At 46.2% G+C, this 16,257-nt stretch overlaps 1 protein-coding gene across 3 annotated transcripts in view; it reads left to right on the top strand.

Annotated features, from left to right (window-relative positions):
* The window catches only part of PPM1H (protein phosphatase, Mg2+/Mn2+ dependent 1H), a 264,476-nt gene that overhangs the window by 211,055 nt on the left and 37,164 nt on the right, over positions 1–16,257 (top strand). For 2 of the 3 annotated variants that reach the window (XR_003791202.1, XM_029206227.1), the window contains exons 7-8: positions 8,681–8,744; positions 12,228–12,335. The exons of the other annotated variant lie outside the window; for it this stretch is intronic. Coding sequence is in view for 1 of the 2 variants with exons in the window: in XM_029206227.1 (XP_029062060.1) it covers positions 8,681–8,744; positions 12,228–12,335 (172 nt within the window). In the remaining variant the exon portion in view is untranslated. The remainder of the gene's footprint in view (positions 1–8,680; positions 8,745–12,227; positions 12,336–16,257) is intronic. 3 annotated transcript variants of the gene reach the window in all.

The following is a 16,257-nucleotide window of genomic DNA, read 5'->3' as shown; positions in this document are numbered from 1 at the left end:
TGTGCTCTACCTCCCCAGTGATGAGGGACGCTCCTAAGACTATAATAGCCACCACTTAGAGTTAAATAGCACCTTATCCTTCTTCACAAAGGACCTTCCCAGACATATTTGCATTTAATCCTTGGAAACTTCCGTGAAGAAAGGCAGCTGAAGAAGCAAATGCAGTGAGGTTGCGGGACTTTGCCAAGTTCACACAGCTAGTCCACGTGAGGACTCAGCTGTAACTTCAGAACCTCTGACTCTACGCCCACAGTGGGCTCTACCAGGCGGGGAGAATCCAGGAAGAAAGACTCCCAGGGGAGGAGAGCCGTCCAAGGCCGCGTCAAGAGGTCAGCGAGTGGAAGAATGTGACTCACTGGTGTGTGTCACTGGAGCCGCAGGAGTGGACGGTCAAGATGAGGCAGCCCCTGAAGGAAGAGGGTCCGTCACAACCCTCAGAAGGGGTCACATTCTTCTTAAATGACTTTGAAGTCCCACTAGGGAAATTAAGACTTAGGGAAGCAAGTGCTGTTTCCATCCCTCTTTCTAGTTAAAAGTCAGGACTTAAGAGAGAAGGGAGAGCATGGGAAGTGATCTATGTGGATGGTGGCAAAGCATGAACGTTGGGTCCCTGGCCTGTATGAAGTCAGAGTGGGGGCTGTGGCTGGGAATGGAGGAATCCAGCAAAGATGAGAAAGAACTTTCTGAAGTGGGGACTTGCCTTCCCAAGTAGACTTTCGCCTGAGTTAATATGGAAGAAGAACATTATCTAGGTAACACCGTAGACCCTGGAGAACCACTGCACCAAAAGCTACCATTCTGGAGGTGATGCCTAGGAATTACCACGAGAAAGTGATAAGCAAGAAGATCATAAACACCATTTTTATAACTTTATGACTATCTACAAATTCGTATTGGCGATAAAAGGGAACCTAAAATTTTAATATAATGGAGTAGACAAAAATCCAAGGTATCGCTGATGGAACTCAACTCCAGATTTCAGCCCCAGAAAAGCTTGCTGTTAAGGAAGAATGAGCGGGGAAGCATGTGCTAAAGAGGAGGTGGCAGCCTTTATTCATGTATTCATCCATTTAGCTAGCGTCTACTTTACATCCACAATGTGCCCGCACGGTTGTCGATATGAGGATAGAACAATGAATAAAACAAAATCCCTGGCTGCATGGAGCTAATGTTTTAGAGGGGGAGGCAGAATGAGTAAATTAATAAATACGGTAGTTTCCGACTGTGCTGTGTAAGTACCATGAAGAGATGAGACAAGAGCAGAGAGCATCACACTTTTAGATGAGCGGCTGGAGAAGGCATTCTGAGGGATGCCGAGGAGCTGGCTCTGTGAGGGCCTGGAGGAAGAATGGCCCAGGAAGGGGGAAGGACGAGCCCCCGTGGCACATTTAAGAAACAGGAAGAAAGCTAGTGTCCCGAGCGTGTGGCAGAGTATAAAATGTCAGAGCAGTGTCAAAGATCAGACCATGGAGGGCCTCATCTCTGGGTTATATTTTAAGATGATAGAAAGCCATTGGAGAATTTTAAGCCGAGGAGTGATGACTGTGGATGAAAAGAGAAATGGCTGTGGAAGATTTGCTTGCAGGTGTCTCGGCCAGTCTGAAAATACAAGCAAAGGTTTTTCTGATAAAAATTCCAAAATGGATACAGAGATGAGACGTGTTCATCCAGGAGGAGTCGTATAATTGCTACAAATCACAAGGGTGAAAAGACATCACTGTGGCTGCCGGGGGATCTCTTGAGTTCAAACGTTCAGTGAATGTGTCTAAAACATATACTCCAAGGAGCAGCACACAGCGAGGCAAGACCAGAGCAGGAAAGGGATGTGCGTGTGAGCGGGCATGGGCTGAGGCTTAGAAAGCAGCCGCTGAAAACAAGACTTTTTGCTTTTGTTTTGTGAATACATAAAGAAAAAGAAAATACGACAGGGCAGAATAAATCCACTGCCTGGAGTAAGTAGTATTCGCTGATTTGCTCCCTTCATCGAACATCTGTTGGGCACTCATTATGCACTGAGCAGTCTTTGAGGTACCAGGGATGTCACGGGTAGCAAAACAAAAATCTCCGTCCTCAGAGAACTTAAGTGGGGGGGGGGCAGGGCGCTCAGGGGAGCAGTCGAGAAAATAAACAAAATAGGTAAAATACTTAAAATGTTAGGTGGCAGGAGATGCCTGAAGAAAAAGAAAGCAAAGAAGGGGAATAGGAAGTTTGGGGGTGGGGAGTGATTTTTTAAAGAAGGTCATTTCATTACTTGGCTTTTATTTCAAGTGTGATGGGAAAGCCATTGGAGGGTTTGAGTAGGGTAATGACGTTATCTGACATTTTAAAATAATTACTCTGGTTGCTCTGAGAATAGAGGTAAAGGACAAAACTGAACGGTTTTCAACACCTTCACTGCCATCACTGTAGCCGTGGCACCATCCTCTCTTGCCTAGATTATTGCAGGGAGGCCCGATGAGGCAATTGCAGTGCTGTAGGCCGAAGAAGATGGTGTGACATGAGTAAACAAAATACTCAACTCTTGTTGTGTTTCCTTCTTACTAGAGGATCAAGAAGGTGAGGCATTTTAAGCTGTTAGCAAGAAAAAAATTGTAAACGTTTGCCACAAGCGGAGGCTGGATCCAGAAACGAGTAGGAGAAGGTAGGTAGAAGGGCAGGACCAAGTGGGTGGGGGGGACCTGGCCTGAGGGCCGCAGCGAAGGAGTGAGAGGGGAGGTGACTCAGAGTGCGGATCTCAGAGGATGCAGCCCCTATGACCAGGTGCTGATGGGGAGCAGTGAGGAAGGTCATCAGGAAGTAGGTAGGAGTTGTAAGGTCAAGATTCCAGAAGCACCATCACAGCCTGTAAAGTTGCTGAGAATAACGTGCAGGGGAAAGAATGGGAAAGCAATCTGTAAACCTAAACTGAAGTCCTCAGGGAAGGTGGGAGAATGCCCTGAAAGGGGAGGGAGGGGTGTGGGAGCAGATGTGGGGAGGCAGAAGGAGAGCTGCAGTCTGGAAGGGCCAGGCTGATGGGGGAGCAGCCAGTGCCTCTCTCTTGCATTAGGAGTGAGAGCAGTTTGAAGGATCAGCATCCCCTGGAGGTGATGTGATCCGCAGAACAACTTGGGCTCACTAGTAAGTCAAGCTCAATTAGCAATCTCCAGCGTTTTGATAGGGTGTGTAGGCTGGTTGATCGTGGCAATAGTGTACACGGATGTATTTTGACTTTGTAAGGAAGTTGATGGTTTCTTCTCTTAGTCTTTGGACAAGATGGAGAAATACTGTGTGGACAGCAGTTCAGTTGCTTCATAGATGGCCTGAGAGCTCTACCCAAAGAGTCTAAAATTCATGAGGACAGTGTCTCTCTGGATCAGTGTTTTCAGCCTTTCTTAGTCCTAAATCACCCCCTGCCCCACCACCCAGTAATTTAAACATGGATATCTCATTGTCTGCCCTCTACTGTTGAGTCTGTCTTCTATGTTTCCACCAGACAAGAACACGATTTTTCAAATTGCACTTACTTTCATCCACTTGCCTTCAAAAAATGTTGATATACCCTTTGTCTGGTTAGGTTGACCTGGAGGAAGGTCTCTAATGGCTTGGTTCTGCTTAGCATTGCTGGGTTTCTCCTTCAATGACCCGGATGAAGATGGCAGAGCTGGTTATCAAATTTAACGTGACATAGCATAGAAGGAGAGCTGATTTTTTTGGATGAAAGGATATGGATTCTGATGTCCCTTGGTGGGTTGGGACGATGGACTGAAACTAGCAAGATAACAAGGGCAATGGAGTTTTCCACTCAAAGTAAAATATTCATTGCGTAAGTGTAAACTAGAGGAAGACGATGAGTCAAGAAACCTTCTCAGGTCTTTTTTCTTGTGGACTGACTGGGCTTTTGTTTGGTTGGGTTTTTTGTTTGTTTTCCCTCGTCGTTTCATTATATGACCCTAAACCACGCAGAGACGTGTACCTGCACATACCGCCAGTATAAGCTGCAGTAATGTAAAAAAGAGCAAGGTCTAAATCAAAGAAGTAATCATTTCATTCTTTTGTGGACCACATCTTAAGTGTTTTCAGTTCTGAGTGCAATTCTTTGAGGACTGTGACAAATTAGAAGGCTCCGCGAGGGCCCCTCCCACGGTATTTGGTGCTCAGGTAATAAATACTGGTTGAATGGATGGTTAGGGATGGTGCCTCAGGTCCTGTGAAGGACAGTTCATGAGACTAGGAAAGAGGAAACTTTGAGAGAGCTCTCTTCAAATATTTGCAGAGCTCTGAAGTAGAAGAAAGACTAGATTTCTTTCATGTTTTCCCAGAAGACAGACCAACACACCAATGGGTGGACTGGGTCCATTTAAAAAAGAATTTCCCGGGGCTGTTCTCCAGTGGCACTGCAAAGTTAGTCCTGTAAAGTTCCTCGGACAGAGACTGTCTACAGCAGCCCATTCGATGACAGAGGCCAGGGCCAGTGTGAGGGGTGTTGAAGGAGGGATTCCTGCATTTGGGGTACAGCCAACTTAGTGACCTTCTGGTCTCTTCCAGAGCTGAGCTTCTCCTTCCAGTGGGTCCAGATCAATGGTGCCTTGTCTTTTCAGCTTTGCAGAATCAATGCTGCAAGGGAAACTATTACACTTACTTTTAAAAATGTTTAATGGAAACTTCTGAGGATACCGCCTGGAGTTAGGGAAAGCCCTTTAATTTATTTAGCCCTTTTTAAGCCTTGCATTATTTTTTTTTCTCATCTCATCCTTGTGTCAGTTGGCCTCATAAATATTCATAAAGGAATTGACCCCAAATGAGAGTCTAAATATCTTTCCTAAGCCTTTCAGTTTTGCTTTCTTGTAACAAGTAATTATTTGAATATGATCTCTGGTCAGTTATATTATTGTAAACTAGTGAGTAATCTATTCGGGGAGGGTTTTTTTTGGGGGGGGGGTGTTGTTTTTTGGCCACACCGTGAGGTTCGCAGGATCTTCGTTCCCCAACCAGGGATTAAACCCAGGCCCCGGCAGTGAAAGCGCTGAGTCCTAACCACTGGACTGCCAGGGAATTCCCTGTTTGGGGAGTTTTTTAAAAAACTTAATCAGGATTTCGGAAACCATAGGATCTGATGTGAAGGAATAGACTTTAGCTGTTCATCTTAGGCCCTAAGTCTATGTCTTAGAGCTCTCAAGCTTCCAACCTCTCTTATCCTCTCACCTCCCCCAGCGGAGAGGAGTGGAAGCCAAGGACACTTGGGAAGCGTACAGATTCAAGCCCACAGCCTAGACATGGACTATGGATGTAATATGAACAGCAGAAACTGAGGTGGCCCCTTAAGCTGCAGGACAGATTGAGGGAGGCCTGCAGTCTGTGGGAGAGGACTCCGTCGGACTCCTTGGCCACAGGTAAAATGACCTGGGAAGCGGTGGCTTCCGCAGCTTCCCTGTGTTCTTCCCTGTAGGCTGTGTTGGGGAACAGCTGCTGGTTTTGTCCCCTCATGGTCACCTTTTGCTCCACACAGAAAATTCCCTTTCCTTTTCTGCCAAAAGTTCCCCATCATTGCCTGCTTTTTACCCACTGAGAGGTGGGCAATAATGGTCTCATTTGAGACTCTTCAACTAGAATGAGAAACCTGCAGAGCTAAACCCTGACATCACATTTCTTTGGCGTGTTTTCTGGGACAGTCTGAGTTTAGCTTAAGGGCCGCTAACACGGGATACGGTCTTGGGAGAGTAACATAACCTCGGTCTCCTTATCTGTCAGATAGGACACTGCAGGGTCTTTGAGAGATTTTAGACATGGTACGCAAATACCCAGCCCAGTGTCTGGGCTTGTACAAGGTGTTCATTAAGTTACAGCTGCGGTCACTATTCTTAGCTATCGTTGATTTACACCGTCTTTAATCACGTTACCAGTTTTAACCCTTGAGTATTTTACTCTTTGTTATTTAAGACTTTAACCATGGCGGGAAGTCCGCTTACTGTCACCTGATGAGCTGTGCTTCAGACTCTGAAAGCCTGCGGAGGGGAGGGTGCTCTGCTTTCTCTCTTTATTTGTAGTTATTCACCCTGGTCATCTGTTGGGGAGGGGAGGGGAGGGGGCTCGTATTTGATTGAAAACCAACAATGGCAGGAACAGAATAAACCTTTCTTTTCCAGAGCTGTCTTTTCTATTTTCAGTTTTTTTGTTGTTCTTGAAGATGAAGAAACAGGGGCTAAAACGTAATATTAGCACTTGTGGCGGTCTTGTTCCTGTGGGTGACAACTCCAAGATGAGTGTTTGCCTTTCAGAGCTGTGGTGACACAGACTTCACTCTCCTGAAATTCTCTGCCCTGAGAGAACTCGATTACCTGGGCTTATGGTAGAGTCAGAGGACAGTTTTTTTGCTGCCTTTTCAAGCTTGTTAAGAGTGTTCGTAGCCTGTCTCCACTGAGCTCTAAGAATTTCCAGTCCTTGATTCTAGAGCTGCCACCTTCTGCCTCACGAGTGATTCCAGACTCTGTGCCTGGATCTCCAGGCCCCAGCCCCTCCCTGGGGACCGTCCCCACTGCATATCCTCCTCTCTGTCAGAACCTGTCTTCTTACTCTCCACACTTCCTCCCTTCGCTCCCCAAGCCCTGCTTGTGCCCACTGCACAGCCTTTCTCAAGCCATTACCCCCTTTCCCTTGAGCCATGTAGTCTGTCATCTTTAGGGTCAAGGTGACAGGGGGCTTATTGCTCAACTGATTTTGAATGTTAGCTAATGATTTTGGTCTCTAGTAGTGGTTCTCAACCGTGGCCGCACACTGGAATCACTTGGGAAGCTTTTAAAAAATTCCTGGTACCTGGGTCCCATCCCCAGAAGTTCAGATTTAATTGCTCTGGGATGTGACCTGAGCATCAGGATTTTTCAAGCCTCCCCAGGTGATTTTATTTGCAGCCAAGATGGAGAACCACTGGTCTACAAACTCGTTCAATCCCCAAGCTGAGTGTATTCTAATAATAGCTCTGTTTGGTCCCCAAGTGACTTGGTTACCGCAGTGTCTTAAATAGTTCATGGGAGCATAGAAACATCAAAGTAGCTATTTCCACCTTGTGTTAGTTTGGTAGATTTGGGGGAAGGAAATAGTACGGTTCCTTTGTCGAAAATTCAATCCATGGCATACCGCTGGGCCCACTTGACGGCAGCAGCGGCAGCAACTAGCTTTTATCAAGCTCTCAGCATGTGCCAGGCACTGGGCTAAATGCTTCCTAAGCTCGTCACATTCATCAGCCCATTTTTATCCTCACAGCAAGCCCAGGAGTTTTTGGCCTCTCTACTTAACGAGGAGACTGAGGTCCAGAGAGGCTTCTCCGCTCTCCCAGGGCTACACAGAAAGCAGTGCTAAACTCAAGCGCAGACACGTCCGGTGCCAAAACTTCACTGTTCCTCTGCCCTCTGGGAAAGAACTTAACCAAATAACTTCCTGGAAAATAAGGATGTGCCTGCTTTAGTTTTGGGGTTGAGCCCTTTTTCAATCGGGTTGCATTCTTTTGTATAGCAAGCTCCTTCATAAATTTGATGTCGGGTTCACTCCCAAGCTGCCTAGATATATCCAGGACCAGGGGGCACGTCACAAATTAATTGTTTTCATGTACTCAGGAGATATTAGTTGAGAAAAGCGTCTTGCTTCTAGCCTCTAACCGAGCAGAACCTACCCCATCTGTTACTTAATCTTCCTACCACTTTTCTGAGGAATTGAATAGGCAATGCTGTGCCCATTGTGCAGAAAGGGGGACTGGTGTGCCACGTATTAGCTTTCTACTAAATACTAGTGATAGCTACCGCTTCTTGAGTACTTACTAAGTGCTGGGCTCTGTGCTAAGCTCTTCACATCCTGTGTGGTTATCCTCATTTACAGATGAGGAAACGTAGACCCAAAAAGGTGGAGCTACTTGCCCAGGGTTATACAGCTGGTAACTGGGTACCATGTTTGCTTGTTTGTTTTTTAATTTCCTTGTGAGCAAAATCGCAAGACGTGGCCTTCATTTGCTCTCTCACCATAGCCTGGCCAGCCTCTGCTGTTTGTGTCGTGGCATCTGGACAACCGTGTCTGGAATAAACCATTGAAGCGTAAAGTGGATTTTCTGTGTGTCAAATGGCCATTTAATAGCTATCGTGAAACAGGATCTTCTGCCAACCTTGAATATCAGGCTGAGGTCAAACAGGCTCTAAATATTCCTTCTCCAGCCATTCCAGTACGAGGCTGCTTTGGCGTAAACAACCCCCGGAGGTGAGAACTGGCTCTTGGAGCAGTCCCGCCCCCCCGCCCCCCATCCACCGCTGAGTGTTGCTGCTTCTCACAGCTCCAGATTAATGACAAGAATCCTGCCACCGCTGCTGGGGAGCTTCATTATTGCACGGACACTAAATGCTGAAGACAGGAGCCTATCACCCCTGCTCGCTAATTGTGAATATGCCAGCTCATTTTCTGTCTCTTCAAGCCTGTAAAGACTTGGTATTTTCTGGTTTGTTAAAATATGTATGCACACACACACACACACACACACACACGCACGCACGCACGCACGCACACACCTGTAGGGAGAATGACTGTTTATACAGAAAGAGATCAGCAGTGTGGTGACCGGATGGAATCTCAGGGAAAATAAAGTACCTGGCGGCCTGTGTCAGGGCAGCAGGTCACTAATTGAGTGCAAAGCTTTTTTTTTTTAATGTTTTTTATCCCCCTACAGGGCATACAAAACCATTGAGGATGATGACTTGAAGTTTCCCCTTATATATGGAGAAGGCAAGAAGGTAGGCACGTGCCCTCCCCGGACTGAGAGAACAAGGCTCTGTCTCCACGGAGCCCGTGGTGATCTGTATGTTCCACTCAGCAGCTCATGATTTCATAGCCTTGACAGCTTGAAAGAATATCACCTCCGTCATCCTTCAGGCCTCCTGTCTTGAGGGTCCAGGGAGTGGCAGGGTTGGGGGACGGGGGTGGTGAGCATGAGGGACTAAAGTTAATTTTGTGAAAATGCCATCCCCCTTCTCAATCCATTTGAATAACTTTTCACAGTGTTTAAACACGACCACTTTCACATACATCATCTCCTTGTGTATCTGACAACAAGCCACGAGGCAGGCAGAGCTGGCTGCCTTCTATCCACTTGGTAGATGAGGCAGCTGGGACTCCGAGGTTAAAACTGCTCAGGAAGTCACGCAGCTGGCGAGGGGTGGTACCAGACGTGGAGCCATGGCCTTCCACTTCCTTCTAGTGCCCTCACATCCCACCACGGAAGCTCAGGCTTTGCAAGGTGGCTTTTCCACTTGCCCCATGGAAAGGGGATCCAAAGTTTCACCCTGATTAAACTATAGGATCACATGGACCAGATGCCAGGTGGAGATAGCAAAGACCATCCATCACCAGCTCCCAGGGCCTCAGTCAGAATCAAACATTGTTGAGCTTAAGGAAGGCTGTTGATCTTAAAGTGGTCTCTGAGCAGAGACTGGAGAGGGTTCCAGTCCTGGAGCAGAGATGAGGACGCTTTGAAGCCATTTCCCAGGAAGAACAAACACCTTCTGAATCATTGCATTCTTCCTCCAAACACGAATACATTTCAACTAGGCGCTGAGAGTCCCAATTAGAAGTGAAAAATGTGGTCACATTGAAAAGAATCTTCAACTGAAATCTTTTTCAGCATTTGATAGCTTTTATCAGGATGAAGTGACTCATAAGAAAACCGGAGGAGGCCTTCATGGGCAGAACTTGAGTGTATGTGTGGGCGTGTGCGTGTGTGCGTGCGTGTGTGTGTGTGAAAGAGAACACACAGGATTAGGTTTTGGGCTCAGTGTAGCCCAGCAGTGATTTCACTGGAAGGAGACATTTCATGGAGGGAAATGAAACACAGCTATTTGATTAATAAACGCATCATTTTTCAAACTAACTTGCCCCATCCCTGGTTGAGAATCAGGACAGGGTAGAGCTCTCCTGGTAGGGTTTCTCCTACTCCTGGTAGGGTTTCGTGTATCTTTCTGTAGAGTGGGCGCCGTCAATGCACATCACTCAGCCCAGTGATCTACGCCTGCAGCTGCAGTTCTTTGTGGTGCTGAAATTCTCAGTATTACCCTGCTGCTAACCAGTGACTCCCAGTAAGCTCAGGACCACATCCTGTTGCCTTTGTATCCTTAGTACCTCTCCGGCCTGGTACTTGACACATGGCAGGCCGTCAGTAAATGCATGAGTATTTAATAAGCTATTCAGTTATGTTCAGTATACTCTCCTTGGAACAACAGGAAAATGGATAAATGTGTTCTTCAAAGCTAACCAGCAAAAAGATTTAAAAGAGCAAGGGTTTTCCCAGTTTAGCAAACAGTTCAATTCACCAGGACATCATGTTCCTCCAGCATTTCAGTTAATTAGGGCTTGACAGTTCTGTGATATGTAGCTGACAAGTTCAGTCATTGTACCTGTTGACCTATTTAAAAGCCACTGTGGCGTCAGTCTGCTCCAGGCATGCCCTGTACCAAAGTAGCATGCCTCCTCTGTCCCAGGAGTCCATGATCTCTGCAGAAAGCTTTACAACACATCAGTTCTGTCTTGATCCTTTACAGGGGTTTTCTCCTTCCTCTCTGCACACGGCCTCCCCAGAAGTTTCAGAATACTTTCACTGCTGTTACTTTTCATTTAATTTCTGCCAATGCTTTAAAGGACTTGTGTGGGACATGTAAACAAATTCAGTAACTAGCAGAAATATCAGATTTCTTTGGACTAAAATGTCCAACCAGAGAAGGTGCCACAGCAGGAAGGAGAGTAGAAGGGCTACAAGGGACTCAGAATGTCCACATTTAGAGCTGAACGCTCAGCTAGAAGGGAGCTGAGCCAGGCCCCCAGCAGAGCAGTGCCAGACCAGAGGTCCCCAGGTCCACATTCCTGTGTCTGCACTTCATGAACCCCTTTGATTCTTGCCTTTGAAATGTGTGTTACGGTTTCATTTCCACTTGACTGTAAACCTGCCCACCTTCTGATGTGAAACCAGCTCCAAAATCCACAGCTTTTTGGGGAAAGTAGGATGAAGATATGGTAAAGTGTTAGATTCATGCCTTAGCATTTATAAGTTATTCTTATTACCCAAGCATTAGAGCGAGGATTCAAGTTCAGGTCTTTGAACCATGACACTACACCAGGTACAGTGTTGCTGATCCAAGTGTTAGAGCAGTGGGCTTTGGTCCACCCAGAATGAGTTTCACTCCATCCCTCTGTGTTTATCTGTCTTGATGCTGGATATCCTTCTGCACAAAAATGTAGTGCCCCCTGCTCCAGGGAAACTTCTTAGTAGAATTTTTACCTCCTCTGAACTCATATAACCCATTGTTCATGTGCCTTTCAGCACTCAGCCATATTCCATATGTTGTTAATTAGACATGTACCTCTTAGCCTCCCTTACCAAGTTCCTTTGTAGGAGAGACCAGGCCTTAGATATTTGTCCCCCACAGCATGGTGCCTGCACATAGTAGGTGCTCAATAAATGTTTGAGTAAATCAAATCTGTGGCCTCCCAGGAGATCATTAGGCTGACAGTGTAGGCAATAGTTTAATCGTATTGCTTCCTTAAAGCATTTGGACAACCATGTAGAGAAAGCTACAGATGGTGTGGTCCCAGCTATAAGGTGTCTGTGTATTTACAGCAAAGTGACATCATGTTCCTTTCCACCCAGATGGAATTTGTGAAGATGTTAGCAGGACAGGTTATAGAGTTGCTAATGGTTTATTTTCTCCAGCCATAAAGTGTAATATATGAGCTTTGGGTGGGCAGGATCTGCCTCTGACGGTTTTACATCTTTTATCACAGAACCAGAGACGTAGCAGGTGTTCAGTAAACACGTGAAGGATGGATGTATAGCAGATGGGTGGGTGGATGGCTGGATGGGGGGATGGGCAGATAGTTGGATTTGGTTTGAATTGATTTCAGTAGCTGTAGACATCACAGATGTATTGTATTTAGTTTATTGGACACCCTTCCCTCCAGTCTCTGCAAAAGAAATCTGAAATGAGACAGCAGCAGTCCATTAAAATTAAAATAATTGCTAGAAAAGCCACTCCTCAAGTATGCAAGTGACCTTGGTGGGCCCTTCCTTGGAAACAAGTACCCACAGAAGTTAGCAGCCAGGGGCATGGAGAGGGGCAGGAAGAACCGGAAAACGACTGCTTCTCTCTTAGCCCGTGGCAGCCATACTGTGGTGAGAATACTTTCTCTGTGTGTGTGTGTTTCTGATGACCCTCTGCTTATACTCCTAGGCCCGAGTAATGGCGACTATTGGAGTGACCAGGGGACTTGGGGACCATGACCTGAAGGTGCATGACTCCAACATCTACATAAAACCATTCCTGTCTTCAGCTCCAGAGGTACCGCATGAGGTTTTTGTTTCTCTTTGGTGCAAGAACATGTTTTCTACATTATTCTTCCCATGACTCACACCCCAGATCCAGACAGTAGCCAACTTGTGTCACATGTACTTCTGCAGTGTCTCTCATGTCTGTTTCTTTTCCCCACTCCATTCTCACTTGGACTGTGCTGGTTCTTCCCTCATGGCCTCCCACCCAGATGGCTGCACAGCCCCTAGTGGCATTCCTTGCCTTCTCAATCCAGCCCACATATTGCCATCAGGCCAATTTTCCTAAACAACTACTCTGACACCTGTTTGTTCAGAAACCTTCAACAACACCCCAAGGCTCAGAGACTAAAGCACAGACTCCGTCACTTGGCATTCAAGGCTTGTTATAATTTGGTCTAACTTAAAAAAAAAAAATCTGATCTTTGTTCCCTTACACCAGCCAGAATGAACTTGCTTTTTTTTTTTTTTTTTTTTTTTCTTTTTTTTGCGGTATGCGGGCCTCTCCCGTTGCAGAGCACAGGCTCCGGACGCGCAGGCTCAGCAGCCACGGCCCACGGGCCCAGCCGCTCCGCAGCATGTGGGATCTTCCCGGACCGGGGCACGAACCCGCGTCTCCTGCGTCGGCAGGCGGACTCTCAACCACTGCGCCACCAGGGAAGCCCCCCTCTTAGATTTTTAATTGCCTAGAAAGCTGATGTCATTCAGTTGATGTCTAGAGAAGTTAATTGAAAAACAAGTTGTCATATATTTGGTTTAAAAAATCATTTTTCTTATAATACAGGAAACAATGTCAAGTTCTATTTCAAGGTATATCATTTACAAAAGATATTACTTCTAAGTGATAGAAAACTCTAAGTAATAGTAGTTTAGGGGTATATTTTCTCACATATCACAGAGGCTGGAATTTGGTGGCTGTTCATGTTGGTGCAGCACCTCCAATGTGCCAGGGGTGACACCTCTGCATCTTTTTTTCCTTCATAGTTGCAAGATGGTGACAGAAGCCCCAAGCATAACATTTTCATGCAAGGCAGGAAGGAGGGGACAGCCTATCTGTCCCAGTAGACATTCACTTGCATCTCATTGGCCAAAACTGTGTCACATGACCGCCCCTAGCTGCAAAGGAGGTTGGGAGAGTGAGAGAAATGTTTGCAATTTGTACAGTAGAGGAGAGCCAGGGAGGGGTGAGTCAGGAAGCAGCGGTATTTGCATACCGTGTAATTAACTGTTGAAACTGTGCCTCACACTGGAAATCCCTGAATGTTTAGACATAGTTCCATCTGCATGTTCTTCCCAAGGGTGGGTGCTGTGTTTGTAGCGAAGGCTCTTTTTGTTGGAGGAAACAGAAACCCACTCATGCTGACTCAAAAAAAGGAGGTGTTTATTTTAATAATGTCGGAAGAGATATTTATGGGGTCCACAAGAAGAACCCCTGAAGAGCCAGGCTTTATGGGAGTGAAGGTGGCTCTGGAATCCAGGCAGCCCTGAGACCAGCCATGCTGCATATGTCTCTGCCACCAGACAGCCATGTTCTTACTCCCCCAATTGCACGTTCCCAGAGAGGAATCTCATTGGCTCAACTCACCTTTTCTCCGAGGTCACAAGTGACTTCCCAGCCTGTAGACTATGTCCACTCCAGAGCCAGCGATGGGTACCATCAGCCACCCAGACCTACCCCTTTGGCAGGGCTGTGAGCAGGGCTAGTTCCTTTAGAGTCCTTTATTGCTGAGGCTGACATCTAAAATAGATCTAGCCACAGGAGGTTAAGAGGTTAAGAGAGGGAAATCTCTAGTAAATAGCAGGCGTGGAAGATACGCACATTTCCTGATATCGCCCAGGATGTCAAGTGAGGTCAGCTTGGTGGAAATAATAATTACCATCTGCAGATGTCTCTCTTTTTGCCTTCATAGCAATTCTGCATGGTAAGAACCCTTATGATATAAAATGTCCAAGGGTCCCTGGAAGTTGGTGGATCCCTGCTCCCTCTATTCTGGCCAACAGAAGGATCCCTGAATTACTGCTGAAACTCCTCCTGGCCAGAGAAAACCAATAACTATTGAGTTGGCCAAAAAGTCCGTTCAGATTTTTCCGTAACATCGTATGGAAAACCCGAACAAACTTTTTGGCCAAGCCAATACTAGACTCAGGGACGTCTATATTTTCCCCCTTGGGAGGGAGGCATTTATCAGGCATATTAAATGGTACTGTCACCTTTCCAAAAAACACAGGTGAAGTGTGACTAAATGGGGGGTGAGGGCTTCTCAGGAAACACTAATAACCATTTTGCTCCTTAAAGGAGAGTGAAAACCTTCTCACCCTCCCCACCCCCATACACACACACACACACACACATTTTCTATATAAAGTGAGAAGTTTGGTTTGGTTTTCAGAAGAATGATCTCTATGCAGTTAGGTTATAGATCTTCCAATCACTGTGCTCCTGTGGATCCCAAGAAGAGACTGTAGGTTTAAAACTTGGGCCAGCATGGGAGAGTCCCCGAGGACTGATGAAAAATCCCAGTTGGTTGATCAGAAACTTCATGTCACCTGTCTGGAAGTCTGGGCCAGACGATATACTTTTTTTTTTTTTTACGTGCAGCATCTCATTTAATCCTCACAACAATTCTGTGAGGTGTGTATGGTTTTTATACCCATTTTACAGACCAGGAAATTGAGATCCAAGGAAGTAAATTAACTCCCCCATGGTTGTACAGTTATTAACTAACAAGATGATCCTTGTACTCAAGTTTGTCCAATTTGATCAGGCTCTGTAGGAGAGGGAAGCTGAGTTCAAGGAAATCTTTTTGGATAGTGTTGAAGGGACCCACTGAGTACTGTTTCAAGGGGCTCTGAAGAGAGTACCTCTGTCTTGGGACCTTAGTGGCCAGAGTTCCTCAGAGAAATACGGCCGGCCTCAGACTGCAGTTGTGGAAAATGATGGTGTGGTAGAAAAAGTAATTGGGAAGGACAGGACTGGCCTTCTGTGTGTGCCACCCTAGGCCAGACAGAATTGTGCAAAATGAGGTTGTGCACCTATAATTTAGCTTAATGGGTATGTAGTGTAAATCTCAAGATTCTTTTGCACGAGATTAAAATTGTTGTACATTTTAAATGCTTCCAGATGGAGAGGCCTTACCCAGAGCTAGGAAAGGGGGAGGAAGGTCCGAGGGAAGAGGGGGGAGCAGCTTGAATCAGCTCCGATGCAGGAGTGCAGAAGAAAAGATGGGTACAGGGGAACCCCACATCCCCAGTCTTGGGGCAGAAACTCCTTTTCCCTGGGTGGCAGTGATAAAGTCAGACCCTGGAGAAACAGCTAGGGGGCTTCTGTTGGGAGCCCACAAAGCCGGGTAAATTTATTTAAACCGTCTAATAAGGAATAACTGGCTCCCTTGCTGCCTTTACTCCCCCACCTGCACCCCAAGCCTACCCTGGCTTTCTAACCATGACTTCCTAAGAACATTCCCCTGCTACGCTTCATCTTTGCCAAGCATGGATCTTTCTTTCACATTTGGGTTCTAAATTTCAAACTCAGCTCAGGCTGGTAGTTTTAACAGTCGCAAGGAAGTGGGGTATGTGTGTGGGGGGGGTGGAATGTGATTTAGTTCTAAGAAAAAAGGCTCAAAAATCTTCTTGGAAATCAGCATTGTTCCCATTCATCATTGTAGCTCCTAATTTGACTTGATGAGTTAAATAAAAATAAATCAAAACCATGTGGATCAAATTTACGTAAAAAATGCACAAGGGTTTAAAAATTAGAGAAGCGTTTCTAGCCAAACACATTTTTGGTTTCGCTGAACACAAGGCACTGGAAAAATCTCGAGTTTGCCAAACCCAAAGAGCGGCTGCCAGGTTTGCTGAGCCTCCCACATATCTCCCCAGGTCGAAGGTAGGGAATCTCTGGCCGAGAACTGAATTCCACAGGAGGCCCCCATCAA

The sequence above is a fragment of the Monodon monoceros genome, unplaced genomic scaffold (assembly GCF_005190385.1).
Source record: "Monodon monoceros isolate NGI ecotype Baffin Bay Population unplaced genomic scaffold, NGI_Narwhal_1 Super_Scaffold_6, whole genome shotgun sequence".
In the NCBI taxonomy this organism is placed as follows: Eukaryota; Metazoa; Chordata; class Mammalia; order Artiodactyla; family Monodontidae; genus Monodon; species Monodon monoceros.
This window is presented reverse-complemented; position numbering and strand designations above follow the sequence as displayed.